General features: G+C 40.8%; 1 protein-coding gene across 1 annotated transcript in view; it reads right to left on the bottom strand.

Moving 5' to 3' along the window:
• MACROD2 (MACRO domain containing 2) overlaps positions 1 to 25039 on the bottom strand; it is a 1470564-nt gene that overhangs the window by 142898 nt on the left and 1302627 nt on the right. Inside the window, exon 8 of the mRNA XM_019549129.1 lies at positions 1635 to 1716. Within this exon, the coding sequence (XP_019404674.1) occupies positions 1635 to 1716 (82 nt within the window). The remainder of the gene's footprint in view (positions 1 to 1634; positions 1717 to 25039) is intronic.

Raw genomic sequence — 25039 nt, 5'->3', positions numbered from 1 at the left:
CACAGCATGACACAGCCAAGCTAGGGGTGCTCCTTCCCCCAGCTGCAGCCACTAGCTGCAGTGCAGTACCACTTTTCACCACAAGGACTCAGGCGGAGGGAGTGGAAACTCAGGCTCCCTCTTCCCCCTCCCCCTCCCCGTTTCCCAGCTCAGGTCTTGATGGGGACCAGGTCAGGCTCCACAGCAGCAGGGAAGCTCCTCTCCCCCAGCTGTAAACAGGAATGACAGTGTGGGGCTGTGCCAGGAACTCTGGTGGGGGAGGAGGGGGTGGAAAAGGAGCCCCCCTACTGTGCAAGTCCAGCCCCCACCAAGAGCAGTGCCAGGAAGCTGGAGCAGGCCCGCCCAGCATGGCAGCTCCTTTCCCACTCCTGCCCTTCCAGAGTTCCCAGTGTAGCGAAAAGTGGTGTAGCTCATGCTGCTACTCCAGCTGACTCTCTGTAGGGAGTGGAGTTTGGGATATGTGGGTCTCCAGCCTTGCCCTGAGCAGAGCTATGGTGCAGTGGGGCAGGGAGTAGAGCTGCTGCTGCTGCCGCTGCCACAGGTATTCAGCAAAGCATAGGGCTTGTGTGCATGTAGGACAGGGGTTAGCAACCCCCAGCATGTGTGCCAAGCATGGCATGCATGGCCATTTTGCTCAGCACACCACTGCCAGCCGTCCTGCCAGCTATGGAGTCCAGATTGCTCCCAGCAGGTGGCTGGGAGGCTGCAAGCCCTGCTGCAAGCAGACTGGGCTCCTTGGGCTGGCTGCAGCTGGAAGGCTGACAACAGCTGCTCCGGGTTCTGGCATGTCAGTACTCCTGCACCTTCCAAGGTAGACATTGTGGTTTTTCCAGCACTCTGGCCAAAAAACATTGCCTACCCCTGGTGTAGGAACACACATGTGTGTGGGTCTCCATCCTGGCCCTAAATAGAGCCATGGCACAGTGGGGAAGGGAGCAGAGTTTCTACCACTGCTGTTGGCATTCAGCAGGGAGCAGAGCTTTGGTGGTGGGGGGTGCCCATGTCCATGTCCAGCCTGGCCCCAAGCTATCTTGCCCTGCACCCTTCCCCTCCCCCAATCCACAGCAGATCCAGGACAGTGCCCCCAGCCATTATTGCAGCTCCAGGGAGATGCTGATGCCCAGCCTTTCCCTGCTCGCACTCAGCAGACAGCTTCCCATGCCTGGATCCTGGTGCCTGGGTGTCCCCAGCCTGGCCCAAAGGTCCCTTTCAGCCCCACTTCTCTGTGATTCTCTGATTCCTGTCACTGACAGAGCGGGGAGGGGAAGGGGAGAGGGAGGCAGCTCCCCTACCCTAGGCAGCCAATCAGGGATGGCTTGTCCATTTGGCTGTGCTTGAGAGTCTACAGCAGCCTGGGAAGTCTGTGGGGCATGCTGGGCGGCATGCAAGAGCTCCCCTATCTGCTGGCCTCAGGCAGTGCATGGCCTCCCTACTGAACAGTGAAATCTGTTCAGTTCAAACATGCTCTAACTTATAGAGCTTTAAGTAAAGTGAAATAGAGCACTTTCACCATGGACTTTTTGAACATCTCTACTTAGGCTTAATGTTTGGCTGAGGAGACAGAAGATGCAAAATGTTTTCTTTTTGCTGCACAAAGTTATTATGGTCAGGCAACAACTTATTACTGCACATACCTATGGGGAAAAACTCGCCCATTTTCTTCTTGAAAATTTTGTAGTCGACCTCCAAAAAGACACAGAAGATGATCCGGTCCACCTGTAAACAAAAAAATTATTTGTGGTGAAACAGCAGTCACAAGAAAGGTTAATAATAATAGCTCCATAATAATAATGATATTTCTTAAGTATAGAGATATTTAAATTAACATTGGTTTTATACTCCAGGCAAGTGGGAAAACATTGTTTTTTTGTGTTTACTGCATAACAGTGTTGTAATTTACAAAATATCATTTGTAACTGCAGCTCACTACTGTGTTCTTTGTTAACTGCCTACTGTTTACTCAAACCACCCCTGAGCATGGTATAAATGAGTTCTGGCAGTCTGGCTGAATACCTGGATGCACCATCTGATGGAATAGTCACATGAGGAATATCTAGCAAAAGTACAATAGAATAAATAGGTAAGCAAAGAATCCTGTATGCAATTCTTGTCCAACATACATATTTGCAAAATCATTTAGTATTTAAGAATGGCTTAAAAAGCTTTCATGTGGTTTTAATTTACATGAAACAATTTACTCTCAGTATAATCCAGCGAGAAATGCAAGAAAAACAAAATGTTGATTAGATGACAGGTAGCTCACAGGGTAAATAAAGCATTTAATATACATAGAGCCAGTGAGGCCAAGCATGTAAATGGCAGTACAATGCATAATGGATGCACCACCCGCTCACTTCTTCAAAGAAATTACCAGGGAAATCATAATTTGTGCAAGGCTTTTCCTGTAGAGTCAAAAATTAAGACTGTGGGGAAGAAAAGCCACATTGGACTCATTCAATCCTTGCTTATTTTTCTACTATTTTGTATAACTCAGGTTACAGGCCTCAGAGTAGAAAATCTTTGTAAGAGAAAGCTGCTGATCCACAAGGCCCCCGCATTCTGTTTAGCTGAGGCCCCTGTCACCTGGTAGTCAGCAATCCCCTGCAAGTGGGCGATGCTTAGCCAGAAAGGAAGGTCTGGTCAGAACCACAGCACATTCACTATCTATGATAAGAGGTCCCCTGTGAAGATCTCATGGCAAATATAAAGCTACTTCCCCCTTGCAGAACTCCTGAAGATGCTGGTTGTATATATACTTTAAGTCTTTCCCTTATGATAAAAAATGTAGCATAGCAGCAGCCCCTATGCAGATCAGTTACAACAGAGATATGCAGAGAAGAAAAAAATCCTAACCTTCACTACAAATTTGGCTATTCAGAGGAGCTGATTCTAGGTAAACTGAAAGGGGCAGATCCTGGACTCAGCTCCCCTTTCTCGCTATATATCGGTCCATCCGTTCAGACCTCAGTTTAGAATAACACCTCTTTAATCTGGGAAAGTGTCATCAAAAACCTGGCGAAAAAATCAAAAAGACACTGGGAGGCTGGAGGATGGTATTGGCTAATTCAAAGATAATCACGGACTCTGTTATATAGAGCCAGGGTCAACAGCAGAAGCAGTTAAACCTATTTCATGCAGTGAGACAACTAGAAATAGCAGAGGCTGGCACAGAAGATGCTGGGCGGTATGGGAAGGTTTGAACATAGTGAACCCAGAGAGATTAACAGGATTAAAAGATTAGCAGTTTTCCTGGTAGAAAACACAGGGGTATGATACTAGCTTGCAAGGTAAGAGTGTATGGCAAAAGACTAGAGAAGACTGTGAAAGGAAGATTGAGAACTTTTTGGGCACTGGGCTTTCTGGGGAAACTCCAGCAAATACGTGCCTCAAGAAACTGACTGCTGCTGATAGTTTCAACCATTTAGGGAAACAGGACTTTCCATACATTCTTTGTAAACTAACAAGATTACACCAAAGAAATACCTGACATATATTATCCATCTTCCTCCTAACAGAAACAATCCACCAAGGGTATAAATTTTGGCTCGCTTGTCAGGCCAAGGGGATAGCACTAAAATATGTATACAGCTGTGTTTATAATGGAAAGCCCCACTCCAGTAATTATTTACATAGGTGCATGACTTTACCCATATGGTTATTTCCACTGAAGTTATTGGGACATCGAACAAGAGCAAAGGTTTGTGCTTCCATATCTGAGGCTTGATATCGTGATTCCTTAAATTAAATGCATTGTCAATGAAATATGAACTTTCATTTCTACCCAAGAGAACTTTTACAATCTTCTCTCCAATGCTTGATGAAGGGTGTTTGTACCCGAAAGCTTGCAATTAAAGACATTTTTGTGCGAAAATCTTGTTGGTCTATTAAAAGATATCATCTCTACTACGAGTCCTGAATGAATTGTCAAAGGTGATTTAGGATAACCCATCATCTTTTATCTTCACTTTCCAAGCTTAGTGGACCAGATATTCAGATACTATAATGAAAGGCCCATTACAACCTTGACAGACAACCAAGCAGGATCTCACATCTACAGGCATTTTTAAACCAGAAAATGCATTTCAGTTACTCATGTCTCTGCAGGGTCTAGTGCATTATGCATGCCACATACCTTCATTATATTTATTCAAATCCAGCCTTATACTACACTCTTTATAAATATTTTTCCTTCTACACAAAGGACTTAAAAACTTTCTACAAGCATTAAAGTTTCACTGCTTGTAATGTAATTCCTTACCTTAAAGATAGGGAATTTCTTTGGAAATGGCAGAATCTTTCAAACTTGTGGAACTTTTCCAGTTGTCCCCATGGTATATATCCTATATATAAACCTGCTCAATTTCTTCTCAATGTGTGAAAAAATGTCCTATTTTTAAGTATGCACAAACTGCTGTGATGACAGCTGAAATCTTGTGTTTATCTGTTTGAATGGCATGTGTTGGCAGATAGTAAATCTGAAATTAAACCATATTCTATCATCCTGCCAGTCACTGAATATTTTACCTGACATCCCCTGCTAAAAAACTGGGAAATTAGCTATGGAAAGTAGCCCCTGTCCTCACTGTCTCCATTCTGACAACAATAAGTAAAGGTTTAATCCCATGAAAATTTGCTTGCCTGCTGACCCACAAAAGCTCGGCAGGCCTTTCAGGGCCTCCACTTGCAGAAAGCAAGCACTTATTTCTGAGAGGGGAATGCCCTCGCTTTCATGGCTATGGAATGCCAACTTGATTAGACATTTTGTGCAGCCCCTTCACAGAGACAAGAGAATTAATATTGAGGGACTTCACTGAACAAGCTCAGGAAGTCCCCATCATCTGTGTGGGTGATAGTTCCTCCACAGCTGACTGGACACCACTCAACTGAGGTGGAAGTTTAAAGGGACTGCAACCTGAAGGTATTAAGGTTCAGCCTTGATTGACAGCTCTGTTCGGGAGGCTAGTACTGGAAGCAAGCATCCCCTCAGAATGAGATTAAATTCTGCTCGCTGCACAGCTATGAAGAGGTGGATCAAAGAGCCCCCAAGCTTAGGAGCACCGCATCACCAGAAGCAGGGAGTTAAATTGCATGAGCTGTTCACTTAGTAGGTAGCTTTCCAGCTGAAGGCTGTGGAGTATATTGATTTTTTTTTCTTTGGGGCCTATGCTACTTGACAGACTCCATTTAAAGTTGAGAGGAATCATTTTCTTCTGATTTGCTGAGCTGCACCTGATCCAGAGTCTGGAAATGTCTGCGTATCTCAAAACGCTCAAGCTATTTCGTGCTGGGCTGGCCCTTGAGTAGATACTAAGATCAGCACTTTAGGACATAGTGACCTTGAAAATCACAACAATTTGAAAATGCTTTCATTAGGAATAGCTCTAAGCTACACTTAAGACATTCATAACTGAAAGAAATTGGTGAAGAACAATATTTTTTCCTGTTTTTTGTTTGTTTTCAATGTGACTGAGAACTTTCTGTGTTCAATGAGTTTCCTGCCTTGTTGATGGTTGCTATCCCATACACACTTTAAACTTGCTAACTTGTGTATTGGTAGCAGCCTTTCTGTGGCAGTCTGCAATCATGTCTGTGATTGCAGAGTTGACAATAGATCTCATTGCTATCACATCTGAGTGTTTCACACTCTGAACTGTACTCACTCGCACAGCAACTGTGAGGTCGGGAAGTATTGTTAATCATATTTTACAGATACTGAAGAGAGACTAATAGCATATTCACATAGCAAACTATGTTCCAGACTTCTTTGCCTTAAATATATACCACACTCCCCTGAGTGGGCTGCTTCCTGAACTGCAAGCACTCTTGCCTTCATTGCAGGGCACTTTGGGCTGGCAATCTAGCAGCGGATAGAAGACAGAAACTTCATAGAAGCAACACCAAGAATATAGCCTTAAGAAATAAGAATTGCCACAAACCTTACTGCATTCCACAGTAAAGGATGCCCATTCACATAACTTTCCTATAACAATGCACTTATTCCATCAGATGCATTTAAAAGTCATAGAAATAATACTTTTTTTATTTCTTGGAGATCTCAGAACAACAGAGACTCCCTATGCTTAAAGAAGGGTGCTTGTGCCTGAAAGCTTGCAAAGAACATTTTTTCCAACTACTCAGTTGGTCTAATAAAAGATATCACAACCAGCCAAAGAACCTTGCCTACCTATGTCCTTAGACCAACGCAGCTATAACCAAAAACCCTGCAACCAAAAAACAATACCACACACCAAACCCCTAAAAGCCTTCCTAATGGCAGTGACAGGGTTGAAGAGATACATTCATGTATGCACAATCAGGTCTAACTTGTTGGAAAAGTACATGTACTTAGGTGACTGGTATTTGGATAGTTACCAAGACACAGAACATCTCTGTTTTAAGCTCAGCTCTTGTGTTGTGGTCTCTGGCAGGTCTTTTGATTTCTCTGCCTAAATTTCCTTGTCTCTGAAATGGGAATAATACTAATACTGTTGTACCTTTCCCAGCATGAAGATGGTTATTCATTAATGTGTATGCAGTACCTTTAAGATATAAAATGGGGTGCTATCTACATGAAATACCAAAAGACTTGATTGTCAAACAGATGCATTTCTCTCCTACCTAGTGAGTGTTTCCACATGTCAATATGAACCTGCTTTGGGTTAAAAAAAATCCCTTATCCTGAAAATAAAACCTGCTGCATTTGAACACTTGATCTCAATTATTTCATTTGTAGTTATACAACCAAGACATTTTCCCAGAAGGCAGTGACTGCTTTTTACTATATGGAGCAATAACTGTTCATTGTCATTTCAATCTTATCAGAAAACACGTGTTGACACACAACAGAAAAGTAATTGTATTTTGTGCAAATGTTACCCAATTCTAAATCTAATGGTAAAAACTAATGGTAGAGAGCAAGGCATGCGAAGACAGAGTCTGGTTTTTTTACTAGTAGGACATAGTATTAGAAAATGTGCTTATCTAAACCAATCAGACTCCACTGGCATCAAGGAATAGTCAATGTTAGGAGTTTGCAGTTTATCAAATATTCTGTGGATTGGGACCCAGATTCAAAAAAGGTGCATTGTCATGTTCTACATTATCCACCAACACCATAAGAATATGTACCCACAGGTAGAATCCAAAGTAAAAGAATTATTTATCTCCCTACAATGGAGATACGTAAATACCTTTTGGTCAGAATGCAAAGCAGTCACCATGCTAAGATGGCCAGGAGAGGGTAGTATTTGGAAGACTTTCTATTCCCCTCTCAAGGATTTAGGTAGAATTTATGCTATTCCCCAAAGCCCCAAGTTAAACATTTCTATTAACATTGGATTCTATTAATGTTGGGCCATCACTTTATCGTATCTCAATAAGAAGGAGAAACCTGCCCACCTCTGACTAACAGTAAAAGGAGCAGGTAGAGGAGTGAAATCATCAGAAAAAAGACAAAAAACTTCAAGAAAGCAAACTTCAACAGACTCAGAATACTTCTCTTGGCAAGAAATTCTAAGGGGAAATGTTTAGGAAAAATGGCAATTGAAACAGGCAATATTAAAAATACTAAAAGAACATTAGCAATCCATCTGGATGTAGAGGAAAAATAGGAAATTTAGAAACAGATCAACAGAGATAGGAAAGATAAGAAGAGTAGGAGATTCACATGTCTGCATGAAGAGCTCTTTAAAGAGCTGAAACTCAAAAAGCATTTATACAAGTAGGTAGGGATACAATCAAAAGGTTAAGGCATAAATGAGTTAAAATTAGCATGGCAATCAGAAAAGGTTCTATAAATACATTAGAAGTAGGAGAAAGACAAAAGAAAGCAAAAGTCTACTACTTAACAGGGGTGGAAAGCAAATAATGGGTGGCAAAAGAGGCTGAGGTATTCAATTTCCTTTTTTGTTTCATTCTTCAAAAGAAAGGTTAATTGTAACCATATGTTTAACACATTTAATTTTAACAAAAGGATATGAACACAGGCCAGACTAGAGAAGACTGAGGTTGAAGAATACTTAGATGAGTTAGATGCATTCAAAGTCAGTAGGGCCTAAAGAAATTCATCTTAAACTACTTAAGAAAAGCTTTGGCTGGTAGATTAATACCAGCCAAATCAATCTCTGATCCATTAGCAATTACCTTAAAAACTCATTGAGAGTATACGGTGGTCCCTAAGGTCTGGAAAAAGGCATTGTACCAATCTTTGAAAAAGGGAATAAAGAGGACTCAGAAAATTATAAAGCAGTTAGAGTAACCTCAATACCTAGAAAGATATTACAACAAATTATTAGAAATCCATTTTTAAGCCATAGATGAATCTTACCTATAGAATAATAATATGCCAGGAAACAGCCAACATGGTTTTATGTTGCAAACCATGTCAAACCAATCAAATTTAATTCTTTGACAGAGTAACTGCTCTAGTGGATATGAGGAAAGCAAGAGATGTGATACCATATTTACCATTTTACAAGGCAAAGTTTTTTCCCCCCAGTCTACACGGGGGGTGGGGGGACACTCCCCTTACCCCTGCCACCATATTTACTTTCCCTGCTGTAGCAGTGTGAATGGGGAAAAATTTAAGGCAGACCTCCAATAATTAGATTCTATACTTGGAAAATTATAACCATTTATAAATTTTCCATCTATAGAATCTAATTATTGAGGGGGTCATCTTAAAGTTCGGGTCATTTTATATTTTAAATAATGACAGTATATCTTAACTTTAGTGGGGCTTTAGTTATAGCCCCAGATGACATTCCAATAAGAAAACTAGATAATATTATCTAAGCAAAATCACTAAGTTAGGTGTGCAAGCACTTGAAAATTTACACTCAAGAGTACTTATTGATGATTCACAGTCAAACTGGGAAGGTATTTCCAACAGGGAACCTCAGCAGTGTGTCCTGGGCCCAATTCTATTCAATAGTTTTACTAGTGGTTTAGGTAATGAAAGAGAGCACAGTACAAAATCTGCACTGACACCAAGGTGAGGTTGCAGGGTTTGAATTCAAAAGACGCTTGATAAATGGAAGAAATGGTTGCAAAATCAAGAACCTGAAAGGCAAATTCCATTAGGACAGAGAATAAAAATGCACAAAAACAAAATGGGGAATAATTGATTTAAGTAGAAATACTTCAGGAAAACAGCAGAGGCTTATAGTAAATTACAGAATAAAAGTAAATCAGCAACATGATGCTGATTGCAAAAACCAAATATTCTAAGGTGTGTTGTAGTTAAGATAGCGATAGTTATTCCCTTCTACTAAGTGACCGTCTGCTTGAGGACATTGTCTAGTATTGAACAACACATTTAAAGGAGGATGTAGACCAATTAGAAAGAGTTCAGAAGACAACAACAAGAATGACAGGAGCTTTAGAAAATATGACCTAAGAAGAAAGGTTGAAAGAATTGGATTATTTTAATCTAGAATACAGAAGAATTAGAAGGGACACAGAATCATAGAGAAGGAGGGTTGACAAAGACCTTGAGAGGTTACGTAGTCCAACACCCTGCCTGAAGAATGATCATCCTTAGCCAAATCATCCTATATAAATCCATCGTCTAACCTCTTAGACAAATTACACAGTCAACCCTGACACAACACCATAACACCATAACCTGCCACAGGTAAAATAGTGAGACCATGGGGAAAAACATCCAGAAGGGTTGTTAATATCCTCTTGAGAAATCCCAGGTAGAGGGCCACACCCCCAACTACAGAGGAAGCAAAAAAACTCCCACAGTCCAATCTGATGATGGGGTAAAATTTCTTCTTGCCCACAGATGTAGCAATTGGTCTGACCCTGAGTGAAGGGGAAAGACACTCTAGCCAGGAACCTCTGGGTTTAAGTCCCAGAAGGAGCATTAGCACACTCCAGTCACAATTCCCAATTTTGGCTACAGCCAACGCTTAATGCCTCTGAGCAAGGCTTAAACACCCCCCCCACTCCTTGCTTCCCCCTCCACCCCAGTAAAAAAACATAGGAGAAGACAGGAGGGAAGAGACGGGAAGGAATTCCCTCCTAGGCCCAATGGGCAACCAGGAAAGCACAGAAGCATGGGAAATACCCATAGCGGAACACAGGCATAGCTACACCTACACCATCCCAGACCAGTGGCTGTCCAAACTTTTCTTAAACACCTCCAGTGAAGAAGTTTTTCTTGATATCCAATCTAAAACTACTTTGCTGCAACTTCATCCATGTCATACATTCTGCAGCAAGAAAAGAAATATGTTTTCCCTCTTCTTTATGGCAGCCCATCAAGTATGTGAAGACTGCTACTGCTGTCATGTCTCCCCTTAAGTGCCTTTTCCACAAGCTGAACATGCCTAGCTTCTTTAACATCTCCTTGTATGACTTGCCTTCCAAGACCTTAATCATTTTTGTTGCACACAATACTCCAGATGAGACCTAACCAGTTACAAATAGGAGGCACTGTCACCTCCTGTGTGTTGCACCTTGTGTTTCTATTGATGCATCCCAAAACTATATTTGCCTTTTGTGCAGTTGCATCATACTGTAGACTTCTACTGAGTCTGAGATCTAGCAAGATTCCTAAATCCTTCTCTGTAGTGCTGCCATACATCCAGGTGTCAACCCATTTTGTATGTGCCTTTATGATTATGATTATTCTTCCTGAAATGTACTACCTTGCATCTTCAGTCCAGCTTTACAATATTTTGAGATGCTTCTCAATTGTGATTCCATCTTCCAGAGCTTTTGCAATTACCTCTGATTTTGTGTTGTGTGCAAACTTGCTCAAGAAGCACCACATATCCAGCATCAAAATAATTATTAAACATGTTGAATAGCACTGGGCCCAGAACAGACCTCTACGGGACTCCACACAAAAAACTCCTGCCATTCTGATATGGAGCCACTTACAATAACATTTTGCTTGTAGCTATTGAGCCATTAGTCTGTGCACCTTACAGTAACTATGATTGGCGTACATTTTTCCAATGTATGAGAGTCATGTGGGACCTTGTGAAAAGCCTTGCTGAAGTCTATACACTGCCGATACACTACATCCACAGCATTCCCTTCATTCACCCAGGCAGTTACTTTGTCAAAGGAGGAGCCTGAATGTGTATGACATGATTTGTTTTTAATAGATCCATGTTGGCTGCTTGTTATCAGCCTTTCTTCTTGTTATCAGCCTTTCTTCCTCCAGAATTTTGCAAATGGACTTCCTTCAGATATGTTCCACTAACCTCCTGGGTACTGAGGTGATTCTAACCAGTCTGCAGTTCCCTGGGTCCTCTCTTTTGCCTTTTTTAAAGAGGGCACTCTGTTGGCCATTTTCCAGTCCTCTGATACCTTACTCCTCTCCCACAACTTCATGAATATCACTGCCAAAAAGGGCTCCAATATCTCTTCCTTCAGTGCCCTGGGATGAAATTCATTAGGCCCTGCTGTCTTGAATTAATTCCTACTCATCAAAAGGTCTCTGACCATCTCTTTTGTTATTTAATCCCTCAGCTTGTCCCCTACCTTATCTAAATAATCTTTATTAGGTGTCTGTTTGTAATTTAATTTCTTTGTGAAGACTGAAGCAAAGTAGCTGTTGAATAGCTCCATCTTCTTTGCATCTTCTGTTAAGAGTTCCTCTTGCCTATTTAACAGTGGACCCACAGCTTCCTTGGTCTGACTTTTCTTGCCAACGTACTCAGAGAAGCTCTTCTTGTTATCTTGAACCTCTCTCGCTAGATACAGCTCTTTTTTTTTTTTATCTTTGCCTTCCTGATTTTGTCCCTGCAGATTGTTGCTATACCCAGGCTGACAGCAGGCTCAGGGGGTCAGCCACATAGTTCCACATTTTGGGCACTCTCATGCCACAGCCAGCCCGTCCGCTTCCCACTGCAACCACCTGGAGCCTGGGGCTGAGCCCCCGAGCCTGCTGCCAGCCCAGGCTCAAACTGCTGCAGTCCCAGGCACACATAAGTAGCTGATTCTTTTGTGAACTGTGCCAGAACTTACTAATTGCACATGGAGAGGTCCCTGTGATACCGATCAGTTCATAGTTCTTTTCACAGATAATCCAATTTATTCCTCATACTTCTTTCATTTGTACACATGAAAATAGTCTTTCACTATGTAAACTTTGTGTAACAAGCCAAGGTTTTTCACTGCTCAAGTAATGTGCTAAATTAGCACTGTAACTTCATTTCAGGAGGAAATGCAGAAAACAATCAGTGAGAAAACAATCTCCTACTTAAAACCGTTTTTATGTTAGCTTTAATGGAAGGAAAAATTATATGAAACGCTTGGAAAATAAAATGATTTATGCTGAAGCCAAAAGGAGTTGAATGCTTTCTCCATTATGAAAACAGCATTATCAGTGGCATGATATTCTAGTTTATGAAATTTATTTTGCCTGGAGTGAAAAGTAATTAAGGTCTAGAAGCAAATTAGAAAAAAACAATCACCTATAATTTATTATGAGTTTAAAATATTAACAGCATCTAGATGAAATGTCATCTACATATGCAAGATACGCAGGGCTGACACACTTAGAAACAAGATAAATGCAGTACATTGTTAGAACAATTCTCTCAGGCTGATCACTGCTCTTGATGACAGTAATATCCAGGTTACATGAAACGGCAGACAGCAAATTAACCCCATTATGAGAATCAGATACATCATCAATAACTTTATGATGCTATAAATCTATCCCACATTTTGAAACATAAGAATACCACTGCTACCTCCTACTTGAAAACCACTTTATTCATAGCTCTGAAACACAGATAAACATAATCCCAGTAAATATATGGTACAGCCTTAGCGCAGAGGCTATGGTAACTCGATTTACCCAAGGAAACAAAGAATGTTAACAGCAGAACAGGAACAGAACTCAGGACTCCTTAAATCCCAGTTCTGTGCCTTGTGCTTTGACCTAATCTGACACTGAAATATGGTTCTGAGACATAAAAGACTTGGAGACCTAAGAGAACAAATTAGGCCTGAGGTAAAGGGAACAAGCTTCACTGAATACCACCAGCTTGCTCTGGCACAGTACTTCAATACACAAATTTATTCTGCAAATTACTTTCTCTAAATCATATCACTAATCTTTAAATTGGTAAGTATGTTACCATTATGAGTAACCACTCATGTTTTGAAAGCTTTTTTCTGTATTCATTGTACTGCTTTCAAGTATAAGTGCAGCATTCCCTATTAAAGCCTAGAATTTTTGTCCCGTTACTTCATGTTTGTTGGGTTGCTGATGCATGTTAAATTAAAGGTGCTATGGGACCTGAGGCATGATACCAACAATCATGCTTCCTCCTATGCCACACATGTATGGCAGGAAGCATGACTGAGATCATGCGTCAGATCTCATCACACCCTATTGCAGGGATCATAATCTCAGGCCCCCCAGTGTAGCAAGTTTGGCTCCCTGCATGCCCTTGCCTGGGACCCCCAATCAGCTGACCAGTGCATCCCACCTTGGAGCACATGGGCATTTTGAAGGGCTCTGGAGGCTGGAAGCACTGGCCACCCATTCAGTAAAAGGTGTGATAAGAACATATTACACACATTTTGTATAATAACTTTGTGCTTATTCTTCATTTTAAGCCATTAATTAAATGAACATGTTGCTAGGTCACTAACAGCATGATTAACCAGGTAATCACATCTTAAGTGTAACATCTGGCAGGGCTTTGGGAAAGTATTTGTCATACTACTATAACAACAAGCCAAATGTACAAAAGTAGCATTCTGGATTTAAAACAGAACAAGGTCATCAAATGGCTGCCTATACACGTGCGGGGGGGGGGGCATTTTAATTAGAGCAGTTCCCGGGCAGCCGTTCTAATTAAACACCACAGGATCACATGTATTAAGCTGTAGCACATTTAAAAATAGCTGTGGGATGCTTCATCTACACCTCATTTGATGAGGTTTAGTTAAAGTGCTATTTTAAAATGCATGGAAGCTTAATACACATAACACTATACCAACACTGCAGCATTCTAATTGGAAAGCAGAGCAGACTCAACTAATCAAGTCTGCTCCAATGCATTTTAATTAGAACACAAAGGAGCATGTGTAGAGGCACCCCATAATGGTAATTTCTGAGCAGTTACAAGTTGGCTGCAACAAATATATGCTTTCCCAGTACTTAGCCAGTACTGTTTCTCAAGACTTAAACAAATAAGAGGGACCCCCCATATATTTTTACTCTAATCATTTCCAGTACTAATATCTAATACACAAGCCAGGAACTATTTGCTGTGGAGGACTTGCTGAAGCGCTGATACTGCTAAAGGTATGATAGCCTGTACTGCTAACATAACAAAGATAGATTAAAAACTGATCAGTTGTTAAAGCCTTGCATGTCAGCTCTTTCGATCAACAGTTGAAAGTTGTTTGGTATCCTAAAGGTAAAGCAAACCTGCAAATGCTATGAAGCGTTTAAGGAAACATCTCAGTATATTTTTTTTGATGGCCACTAGAACTCATCAGTAAAAGGGCAAGAGAGTAGTTTAAAAATGCATTTGTTTTACCAAGATATCCATCAATCCAGAGAATTCACCTTTATGCCACACAAAAACACGATGACATAAGATACATTAATCTTTTTCAGCTTAATGCCTACTGTCCCTTGAAGATGCATGTTTGGAATATCTAAAGACGACCTCCATTTTTCACAGTTACCAGTCATAGGGCAGCTGACACAGGCAAGATAATCCTGTATTCAGCTATACTGGGAGAATGAATGGATTCTGATGAATGTAATTTGCTATCTCAATGACAAATGGCAAATGTGAAGTGAGGGTATGCATGCAAATATAACTGTGTTAAATATGGGCTTGTGAAGGATGTACTCTGGAAATATCTGATAGACAGTTTTACAACAGCCATGCATTTTTGAGGAGATAAATCATCAGTTTAAATTAAGTTATGATTATACCCTTATCGTGAATCTCCATAGAGTAAAATGGTACCAGAGCATACAATCAAGCAAAACTTTTTAATCCAATGAGCTAGCTTTTAGCACTATTATCTTGTCTCATGACATAAATTACTCAACATCACAAAGCTTAAACATATTTCAGTATAATCGGGCTTAAATTTACAAAAGTCATAGAACATGGAGTGCCTCACGATATTTCAAAGCACAACTTGAAACGCATTAAAAGGGCCTGATATTCAGAAACTGCTCAGCACTGTAGAAGACACTCAAAACCTGAGGGTCCCCAAACCACTAGTCACTTTTAAAAGCTATTTAGGGTTTGCTGTTTTTATTATTGCTATAATGCTCAGTAATATACTGAATGGGATAGCTTCTTCCTTCTGGATCATATCCAGAGCCAAACAAGAAATGCATCATTGCTCACTGAGAATCACAAAACTGCACTTATCAAATAATGCTTGGAGATATATAGTAGGGGTGCGTGAAGCAGGCCCTTTTTGATTTGGATTCGGCCCAAATTGGGGACAGTGATTTGATCCGTTGATTCTGATCACTGTCCCTGATACGATTCAGCCGAATCTGAATCTGAAGAGTTGATGCTGATTTGGAGAATCAGCAATTAGGACACAGACACAGCTTTAAAAGTTTCTTCTACATACCTCAAGGTACCAGTATAGCTCATGAACGCTGCGATGCCGGGATGGATGGAGCATCCCACAGAAGTGCGGGGGTGGGGTGGCTGTATATGCTTAGCAGTGAATCTGGACGTGGACTGGAAGAACTTCTGGTCCACTTCCAGGTCCACAGGGCTTCCTCCCCCATGCTCAGCAATCATCCATAGGGGGACCCCGGGTGTGCCCCAAACCCAGAAGGTGCCAGTCGCCATGCCAGGAAGGGCCCCCAGCGCACTACCCAGCCGATCTGGAAGTGGACTGAAAGTGCTTCTGGTCCACTTCCGGGTCTGCTGCTGAGTGCACTGGGGACCTCCCCATGCTTCTGTGGGGCACTTCATCAGCCCCAGCATCACAGCATTCACAAGCTGCCTGCTACCTAGAGGTATGTAGAAAAAACATTTAAAGCTGTGTCTATGTCCAAATGTCCAAACCTTTCTGAATCTCTCCAGAACAATTTGGAAGGTTCCAATTCGATTCAGAGAGATTAAAGGGTCCTCTGATTTCGCCACCGAATCGGGCCAAATCCCTGCCAAACTGAATCAGGGACCGAAGCTTCGCATAGCCCTAATATATAGGAATAAGAGTGTGAGTATGGAACATTATGTATATGTTTATAATTTATATTTTAGAATATATATTCTACCTTTTTCTAGGAATCTAATTACATCTGGAATATATAGATCCTGGAATCCATAAGGGATGCTAGATTTAAAAAAAAAGTCTACAATGTGTCATGAAGAAGATGAGACTAGATCATCATCTGCTCTTTACAAAGAAACATAGATCCACTCTAGATCCTTGTATCTTGGTTTTCATTTCTAAAAACCTTTCTTTTATTGTAGCTCTGACTTTCCTATTACAAAGTGTGTCATATTTTACTGAAGCTGTTCTAACTGGAAAGATACAGAATCTTATCAGAGACCTGAAAGTCCATGATTTGTTGTATACCAGGGGTGAGCAAAATGCAGCCTGTGGGTCAGATGCAGCCCACCAGGCCATTCTATCCGGCCCGCAGGGCCCTTAAAAAAAATTAGAAAATAAATATTTATCTGCCCTGGGCTGCCTGTCATGCAGCCCAGGGCAAAACTCAGTAAGCAGCTCTCTGCCCAAAATAATTGCCTGCCCCTGTTGTATACAGAAATAGTGAAGATTGGAAGCATGTCCTGATGCTTTTAATCATTCTGGTGATGAATCACTACAGACAGATGAATCCTGGCCCCAATGAAGTCAACATGCACCTGTACATGGGCCAGGAGGCTGCTCGGACATGCTGTAATTGCAGCACATCAGAGCAGACTCAGTTAATCACATCTGCTCAGCATTCAACAAGCTTTAGATAAAGTACCCCTGCTGCCATTTTTGAAGTACGGAGACACTGATACACAAGATGCTCCAGGTGTTTTAATCAAAGAGAATGTCAGAGCAGCTTTAGTATACATCGCACCCCCCATCTACTGTGCCCAAAAATACCCAATGAGTTTTGCTGTTAAGTGGGAAAAAGATTTCACCCAGGACTTCATTTGGTCAAGGCCATAGCATATTCTGATCAACACACTTCAGGTTATAAAAAAATCATAAAAAATACCCAAACAAATCCAAGTGCTGGTACATCTCAGTATATTTCTATCCAACCCACACGCAAATGGTAAATTCAATTAAATGTTCACATTGATCAAACTACATAAACATAACAATTGTGTGAATTAAATAATATACAGAGCTAAGCCTTCTTTTAAAAACCCAGAAGAATGGTAGTCTTCAAAAGAGTAGAACAGAAAATAGGTTAGGGGGAAAAGGGCTTATGAGAGCAGATACTACTGTTTTAAAAATGCAACATTTATATAGTTACATACCGAGTGCAAAGCTGGTTTAAAATATTACTTGTTTGAGTCTACCTCTTAAAAAGATAGGACTCCCCACATGTGCAAGTCATACCAAAGCCATTTTAAAAAATATATCAAATAAAATTGATATTATCCTCTTAAAGAAGAATGTAGAGTTATTGTCTTAATGATTGTAATTTTCATCCCACATTGAACTAACTTCTATGCTGGACCTGATCCAAAGGGCACAACCTTCAGTAGGCACTGGATATATGCTAGTATGCACTCTTCACTTTTGCAAGAAGATGTGTCAGATACACTTTTTTGACTCAAAATTCTTCCAAGTACAGCAGAGTATCCCAAAATTCAGTAAGTAGCACAAAATTGCACTTTTAGGAATGGAGAGATTGTTTACTAGGGCACTTAACTACTGTTAACATTGCGGCTACAAGCTTCTATTTGTATATTTCACAGCCCAGCTCCCCAGACCTCCAAGTATTCTCTCTCTTTCACTTGATTAAAAACATCTGCAGAGGTAAGGCTGATACAAAAAGTTAATAATTACTCTCTGATGTGAAAATTAAAAATCACATGGGGAAAAAGAACATTCTTGTTACTAAGGCAATAAGGACAGGAGATATGAACACACAAAAGTTACACAATCATCACCCAAATGCTCCGTTATTTGCTGTTCAGTAGAAATCTATCTTTCTGCAAAATCTTTTTGCAAGAATGAATGCCACATGGCACAACTCAACAGCAGTAGTGACACCATTGCACTCACTGAAACCTGCACTGAACCTCACTCACATAAATATTTTCTTATCTCTCTTCTTGAAAGAAAATTTATCACAATTAAGTTGTCTGTCTGTTGGCAGAAGCCATTTACAGTTCAAATTAAACTCATTCACACGTTCTCTAAAAGACCATTTTGAAAGGATGAAACTGATTCCCTCAAATGGTAGTCCCTGGACATCTCTAGCTTTCTAATGCTGGAGATAATCTTCTTTGTGATCAGAAAAAGCAGAACCAGGGAGAGCAGTCAGTTAGGAATGATTTTCAGTGCAGCTAGAAATGACACTTCTTCTCCTGGGATATGTAATATAATGTCTCTTTCCCAATGAAGAAGGACAGCTCAGAATCATTTATTTAACCTGGACCATGTGAATTAAATACTGTTATTGACACCTTTGATTACACCCAGCCCTGACCAAAAGTTCTTTTTGTACAAGGCAGTTGCACCTGGAGGCAACAGCATCCAGCATTCAACAAATAAGACTGGGTACCACAGCATAACAAGTATCCATTCTGTTGAGATGTTTTGAAGAACTGTTGAATTTAAATGCCCAACTGGCAATCCTACTCTTTTGCATTACTATTTAGATGCAGGACCAGATCTGCCAACAACCAGCAAAAGCACAAACCCTACCATTTATAGTAAGCATCTGGCACTATGCTTAGGACTAAGACTTTAAAGATCAGAACACAAAAGTGGGTCAACCTAGATTTGGGAAAGATGCCATTTTGTCTACACTGGCTGCATCCACAAGCATGGACATTTGATTCCCTAGGGACAACTGGTGGCAGTACATCTTGTGCTGCCGCTAGTTGTCCCTGGGGAACACTGTGCCACGCTCCCTCTGGAGCAACTGTGTTGGCCCCAGCAGCCTTACCTAGGGTTCTGGGGGCACCCTGGGGCTGCAGCTGTGGCGTTTCTGCTGCCTGGAGCCTGGCCGGCAGCTGGAGCATGGTTCTAGCTAACCAGGCTCCAGTTCTGAGCAGTGCATGTTGCCTCCATGTGCACTGCTCCACTTTTTTTGCATAAGAAAACAGATGAATGTGCAGTATGTGATGCCGCAGACTTGTATGCAGTGCCTCATACCACATGGCTGCACTCATCTGGGTGCAGCCAACGAGGGCATTTTGCATTCAAGTCCCTTGGAACAAGTGTGGAGAATCTATACTTAATAGTGGGTGTTCTTTTTGGCATATGATCCCAGCTCGTTACTCAGCCATACTACTCTTGAACTAATGGTCATTATGCAAGCTTGATACAATTAATAGGTATCTTCCACAGGCATATTTTATAAGGTATACTGCAACTTTAACGTATTTCGTTGTATAAAAACCCCTGCTAAGATATAGATGTCACCATTTTTTGTAAGGTGGGGGGGAAAAAGAATCCCACCTCTAATGGTGCATTTACATGTGCAATTAAGGCACAGCAATAAATTCCAGAGCACTCTGAGCTGGAATAAACTGCTCCAGGGCACAGCATGTACACGTGCACCTGAAAGAGCAGTCATTTGAGTCAGGGTGGAGCAGTCCTGGTCTGCTAGGGGGCACCGGGAGTCAGACCTGGGTTTGGGGTGGCAGCAGCAGAGGGGCTGACAGGAGGCAGGAGTCTGGCTCCTGGCTGGCTGGGCTGACCAGGCGCAATGTATGCCTGTGGTCACTGTCCACACATGTGTTTGATTGCAGTTAATTACTCTGCAGTAAAATAATACTGTCCCCGACAGTATTATCTTACGGTAATGTTAATTTTTTTTATTGCACCCTAATACAACCACACATAGATGGTGTAGAGCTGCAGAGCTAATTAGTCTACTCTGCCCTAAAGCATAAGTGTAGATGCACCCTAGCGACAAGTTTTAAATTAATTTTAGAAAATCACCTATATCATAATAGATGGTAATAGAATGACAGCTTTGCTAAAATAGCCAGCAGATGTTCCAGCATTTTACTGCATCTTGTTATCAAACCTTTGGTACCATAATCCCACAAAATCTATGTTCTAGATCCAATTCTTCTTCTATAGCTGGAATACTAAAGGCTTCTCTTAGTGATTTCTGATTTTTACTGATGTTTCTGATTTCTGCTCCAGGTCACAGTATAGCAGCTGCATAAGTAAATAGACACTGATTTATATTTTATTAGATCGCAAAAGAAAACACTTTATTTACACCTGTCCTATATATTGCTGAAATTCCACCCATATATCTACTCATCATCCAGGTAAAAGGTGCCTAAATTATCAAGATTTTTTCAGTTACAGTTGACAACATTAGCACAATTTATATCAGCTGCTCAAATGCACTGATGCACATTCCTCAAACCATGTATTGTCAAAATGTCAATGCTAACTGCAAAAAAATGTAATTTACTTTATTTCATTAAATAACTCATGTTTGCACAGCATTTTCAACACGTAGAAGCACCCTGAACAGTAAAGATTGAGCCTTATTATTTTTACTCATGTGGATTCACCATATGAGTCATAAATAATAATCACCCCCTTTGTGGGAAGTACAGCTGGCACACAGCCAAAACCTAGCCTAGTATTTGGTCCTGACAACTACATTCTCTGCAAATGGTCCTGTTTTGGTTTCATCTGGAAATTACCCATAATGTATTCATTACAATGTTCTTCACAAGGTGCATTTGGCATAAGGTACTTTTGAGGCTCTGCAATTAAATATATACATTGATGACAATAAGCCAACATTTAATGTCATTCTTTTTGCCCAAGACAGCTGAGAACAGTTTCTCCATGACTCCACTTAACACTGATAGACATGCTGGCCTCAGGTGTGTAGAAGCCTGGTTTCTATTTCTGGGTCCAACCTGCAGAGTTCTGGGGAGCGAGTTTCTTCCTCTTTCTGGGCCACAAATTCTCTAGCTGTGAAATGGGGATGCTCCTTCATAAAAGTGCTTGGAGATCTGTTAATGAACAGTGCTATAGAGGATTTAGGCATTATATTTATTATGGATTCTAATTCTATACTTGCTAGGCTTATCTCCTGTTTCCCCATCTCTGATACCCAATTTATATTCTGTTCCACTTCTTCTTGAAAAAGCAATATGGCAAAAATGGGAGACTACACACTACTTACACAAGGTTGCATTACTTGAGCATTTCCTCATAGGTATCTCATTATTTACAAGTATGTCCATTTGTAAATCTCCCTGACAGTGGCCGGCTCTACATGAGCAATGGATTGCATAGTTGTTATTGCACAGTCATTTAGTACTTGCATAAGCAAGTACCAGCCCATTACTACTGTGCAGTAGCAGCACATCACAGGAAGGGCCTGCCAATGCTACTGCACAGTAGCAATGAGTTACTGTGTAGTAGTGTCTCGTGTAGACATGCCCACTGAGGAGGAAACTTTCTTGAGAAAGCATGGGTCTAAGTCGACCATTTCTGCAGTATCTTTTAAAATCATTTAAACATATTTTGGTCCCTTTTTAAGTCTCCTAAATGTATCCTTATTAATAGCCTGCCAAATGTGAACAAATGCCATGTAGGACAGTGTTTGTTTCCAAAGTTTGCAGCTATGAAATCAGTGTGTATTAGGGGCATGAAAACTTAGCACTTTGATGGCAAAATAAAGATAAATGGGTATAGCTACCTACCTCTTCCACCTCCAAGCATCCCACTCAGGAGGAAGTTTAAAGCAAAGAATAGGCACATATTGATGAAATTTTAACATTTTTGTACCTTGATTAAAGAACAGGAAATATGATGAGCTACAGCTGGGTGGAAAGGCCAGCTGCAGATGCTAGTGTAGGCTTTCTGGCTGACCTGGCAGAGAGATATTCTGTCAATGTCCTAACCCTGCAAATCAGAAAATATTTTATGCATGGTCTGTATTTATTTAACCACACTCCCTTCCAGAGCTGAAATTAATCTGGGTGGAGTTAATCCATATGAAAAATTTAGTTACAAATCTGTCTCGATCCTCAGATTTAAAGGATTTCAGAGTAATAATCTGGGCCTGCAAAATGCTATCATCCCCACTTATAAACTACTTTACAACAGCATTTTTAGCTGATAAGCCTATTTAGCTAGCATTATTTTTATTCTTTAACTCATGAAGAAGGGAAATTGAGAGGGGAAAACATCTGAAAGGACTAGATTCAACCTACAAAGCAAAAGACTTTAAACAGAGCAAGTCATTTAGGAATGTTCAGAAAAAGGTGGCGGGGGGAGAAGGGGGCATGTTTGAAGTAACTGACTGAGAACAGATGAACCGTTTTACTTTGTTTGTAATGTAAGTTTATAAACCACTTTGGGAGCAGCTACCCTGCATATCTTATCCATAACGTAAACACAGCAAGATCATGCTGGCAGATTTTAGAAATGTGGAGTCCTACAGGACTAGCTCTCAGTTCAGCGCAGCTGGCAATCCGCGCTGTGAAGAGGCCTGAGGCTGGGGAAGCATGTCAAGGGTGACCTGAATTGCTGGGACTGTGCTGTACACTTTCTCAGAGCCTGCTCCAACTAGAGCACTCAGTTTTTCATGTTCAAAGAGCAACACCTTTATCTCATTTCAGCTAGAAAGAAGAAAAAGATAGTGTGTGTGTGTGTGTGGGGGGGGGGGGGGGATTATCTGCGTTTGGTTCCTGTGGGGGGGAGTACAACTGATGTAAATTGGTGTAGCTTGGTGTGCTTCAGTGGGGTGCACCGAACTCTCTGGCACATAGCGGCAGTGCACACACAGTAATTATATAAAGAATACTGAATGCAGAGGTGGTGTGAACGCTTATCAGCACCAAATTTGTATTTGACTTGCATTTACATGATCTGCACCTAAAGCTCTATGTTCTAGAAAATAATTTTTAAAATAATCATCTTAAGCAAAAAAGGGAAGCATTTCAGCTTAAAAAACCAACACCTGACTTAGAAATGAACCCACCAGACAGACACTAGTCACAACCTCTCCTCAGAAATTGCTGTTTTACCTTACCCCACTTTTCGAAAACCTCAAGCACCTGGAAAAGCAGATAGATTGAAAGGGCAAAATTGAAATAACTCTTGGCGTTTTTCCCCATAAAAAATTACAGCCTTGATTCTGCAAAATTTATACATGTGAGTGTTTTTGCTCATCTTCATAATGACTAATCTCAAGTAAAGCTGCTCACATGCATAGGCATCTGCAAAGTCAGGGTCTACGATGACTCTAACTGATATAAATTGGCAACAAATTTCAATTCTTTAAGTTGTAGGTGCAACCTAAATGTGTTAACATCTCTGAAAAGCCAAAGCAATTTACTCATATATTTTCTTTATGAAAATATCTGTTCCTGCACTGTGATTTTTATACCAAGTTTCAAAGCAGAGTGACTGCAAAGAGTTAAACTATAACCCTCTAAAATGTGGATTTATAACAGAAATGAATAACATTGTAGCACAGCAGATGTGACACCACAACAAATCTAAACTTTCAAAGAATGTTATATCATGATTCAAACTGCATCTTTTCCTACAGCTAGGGGGATGTTTTCTTCAGGAAGGAGGATTTTCATTATTTTCTCATTTGGTAACAATTTGTCCGTTAATAAAAATAACCAGTTGGAGTGATGGATGATGTAGGTCCTATAAGAATAATGCAAGTTTCATGGTCACAATGGCTAAGTATGGAAAGTGAAAACCTTGGGGCTGAATCGATTCAGACTTCACAGGTTAGTCTAAGCTGCATAGATTGACCAGATAAATGAGTGAATAGACATTCACTTTTGATTCTGCAAATGCAGACACATGCCTGAAACAACCCAGGCCAGAAGCTGGGGGGTGCCTCCCTGCTCCACTGGAGCAGACAGCTTCAGCCAAGGCTAACCCGCCCAGCCTGCAAGGGGGGTGATATGCAGGGCAGGTGCAGTGCAAAGCATCTTTGGATGCTGTGGGACTGTAAGTTAACTTGAATCTGGAGGGGATCTGGGACAAAAGTTCAGTAAACCAATTTAACCTAAATCAGTTAGGACTGATACTACATCTATCCAAGTTTATCTTAAACCTTATCTTATCTGGTTTTGGCCATTCTGAAGGCAGTTTAGGTGCACTGAACTTCTGCTGTGTTACAGATTAGAACCGGTTTCTGATCACGTACACTGGTTTATGTGTAATTTTTGTCCCTAGCCCCAGTCATCATAAGCTTCACTCTGTCCATGGAACTCCTTGTGTGCTCTTGCTATACACTCAGTACTGATAACACCAAGTGTCCAAAATCATTAAATTGCCCTAAAACCATGATATTTTACAAATGAATATATTGCAGGTCCTGAGACATTAGGTACATCAGTCACGTTTTCCAGCTCCTCTCTGTAACCAGAAAGTCTTCAAACTTACTTTAAAAACAGAGACACAAAAGCAGAAAATCTCATCTAATCCCATGCTTCCAACAGCTGGAGCCTTATGGAAAATGCCAGATATTATTACAAGGATTGGCAAAAGGACTGACAACAGTGTACACAGCATTATCCTTCCTAAATACAATGTGAGAAGAGACGCAGTAGTTCAAGGAGAAAGTTAAGACCCAGCCCAAATTGTAAAATCATGCAGCTATTATTCTAAAAAGGTCTCTGGCTGTAATGCATTCCTGCTAAACTCAGCAGGCTACCAATAACTTTAAAAGGAGCTGGATCAGGTGCTCTGACCTCCTTTGCAAATCCCTGGTTCCATATAGAAAGGTTAAACAATAATGGTCCAGACTTCTTCCATGCAATCTGAGCATATAAATCCCCACATATATCTACAATATGTTATGCTGAAATGAGAAGGACCATCTCTGTAGCACTTTCCCTTTTGTGAATATAGCCACTCTCAG

Source organism: Crocodylus porosus, unplaced genomic scaffold (genome assembly GCF_001723895.1).
Source record: "Crocodylus porosus isolate Cpor-Errol unplaced genomic scaffold, CroPor_comp1, whole genome shotgun sequence".
NCBI classification, from domain to species: Eukaryota; Metazoa; Chordata; order Crocodylia; family Crocodylidae; genus Crocodylus; species Crocodylus porosus.
The sequence above is the reverse complement of the archived record's forward strand: the minus strand, read 5'-3'. Positions and strand labels throughout refer to the sequence as shown.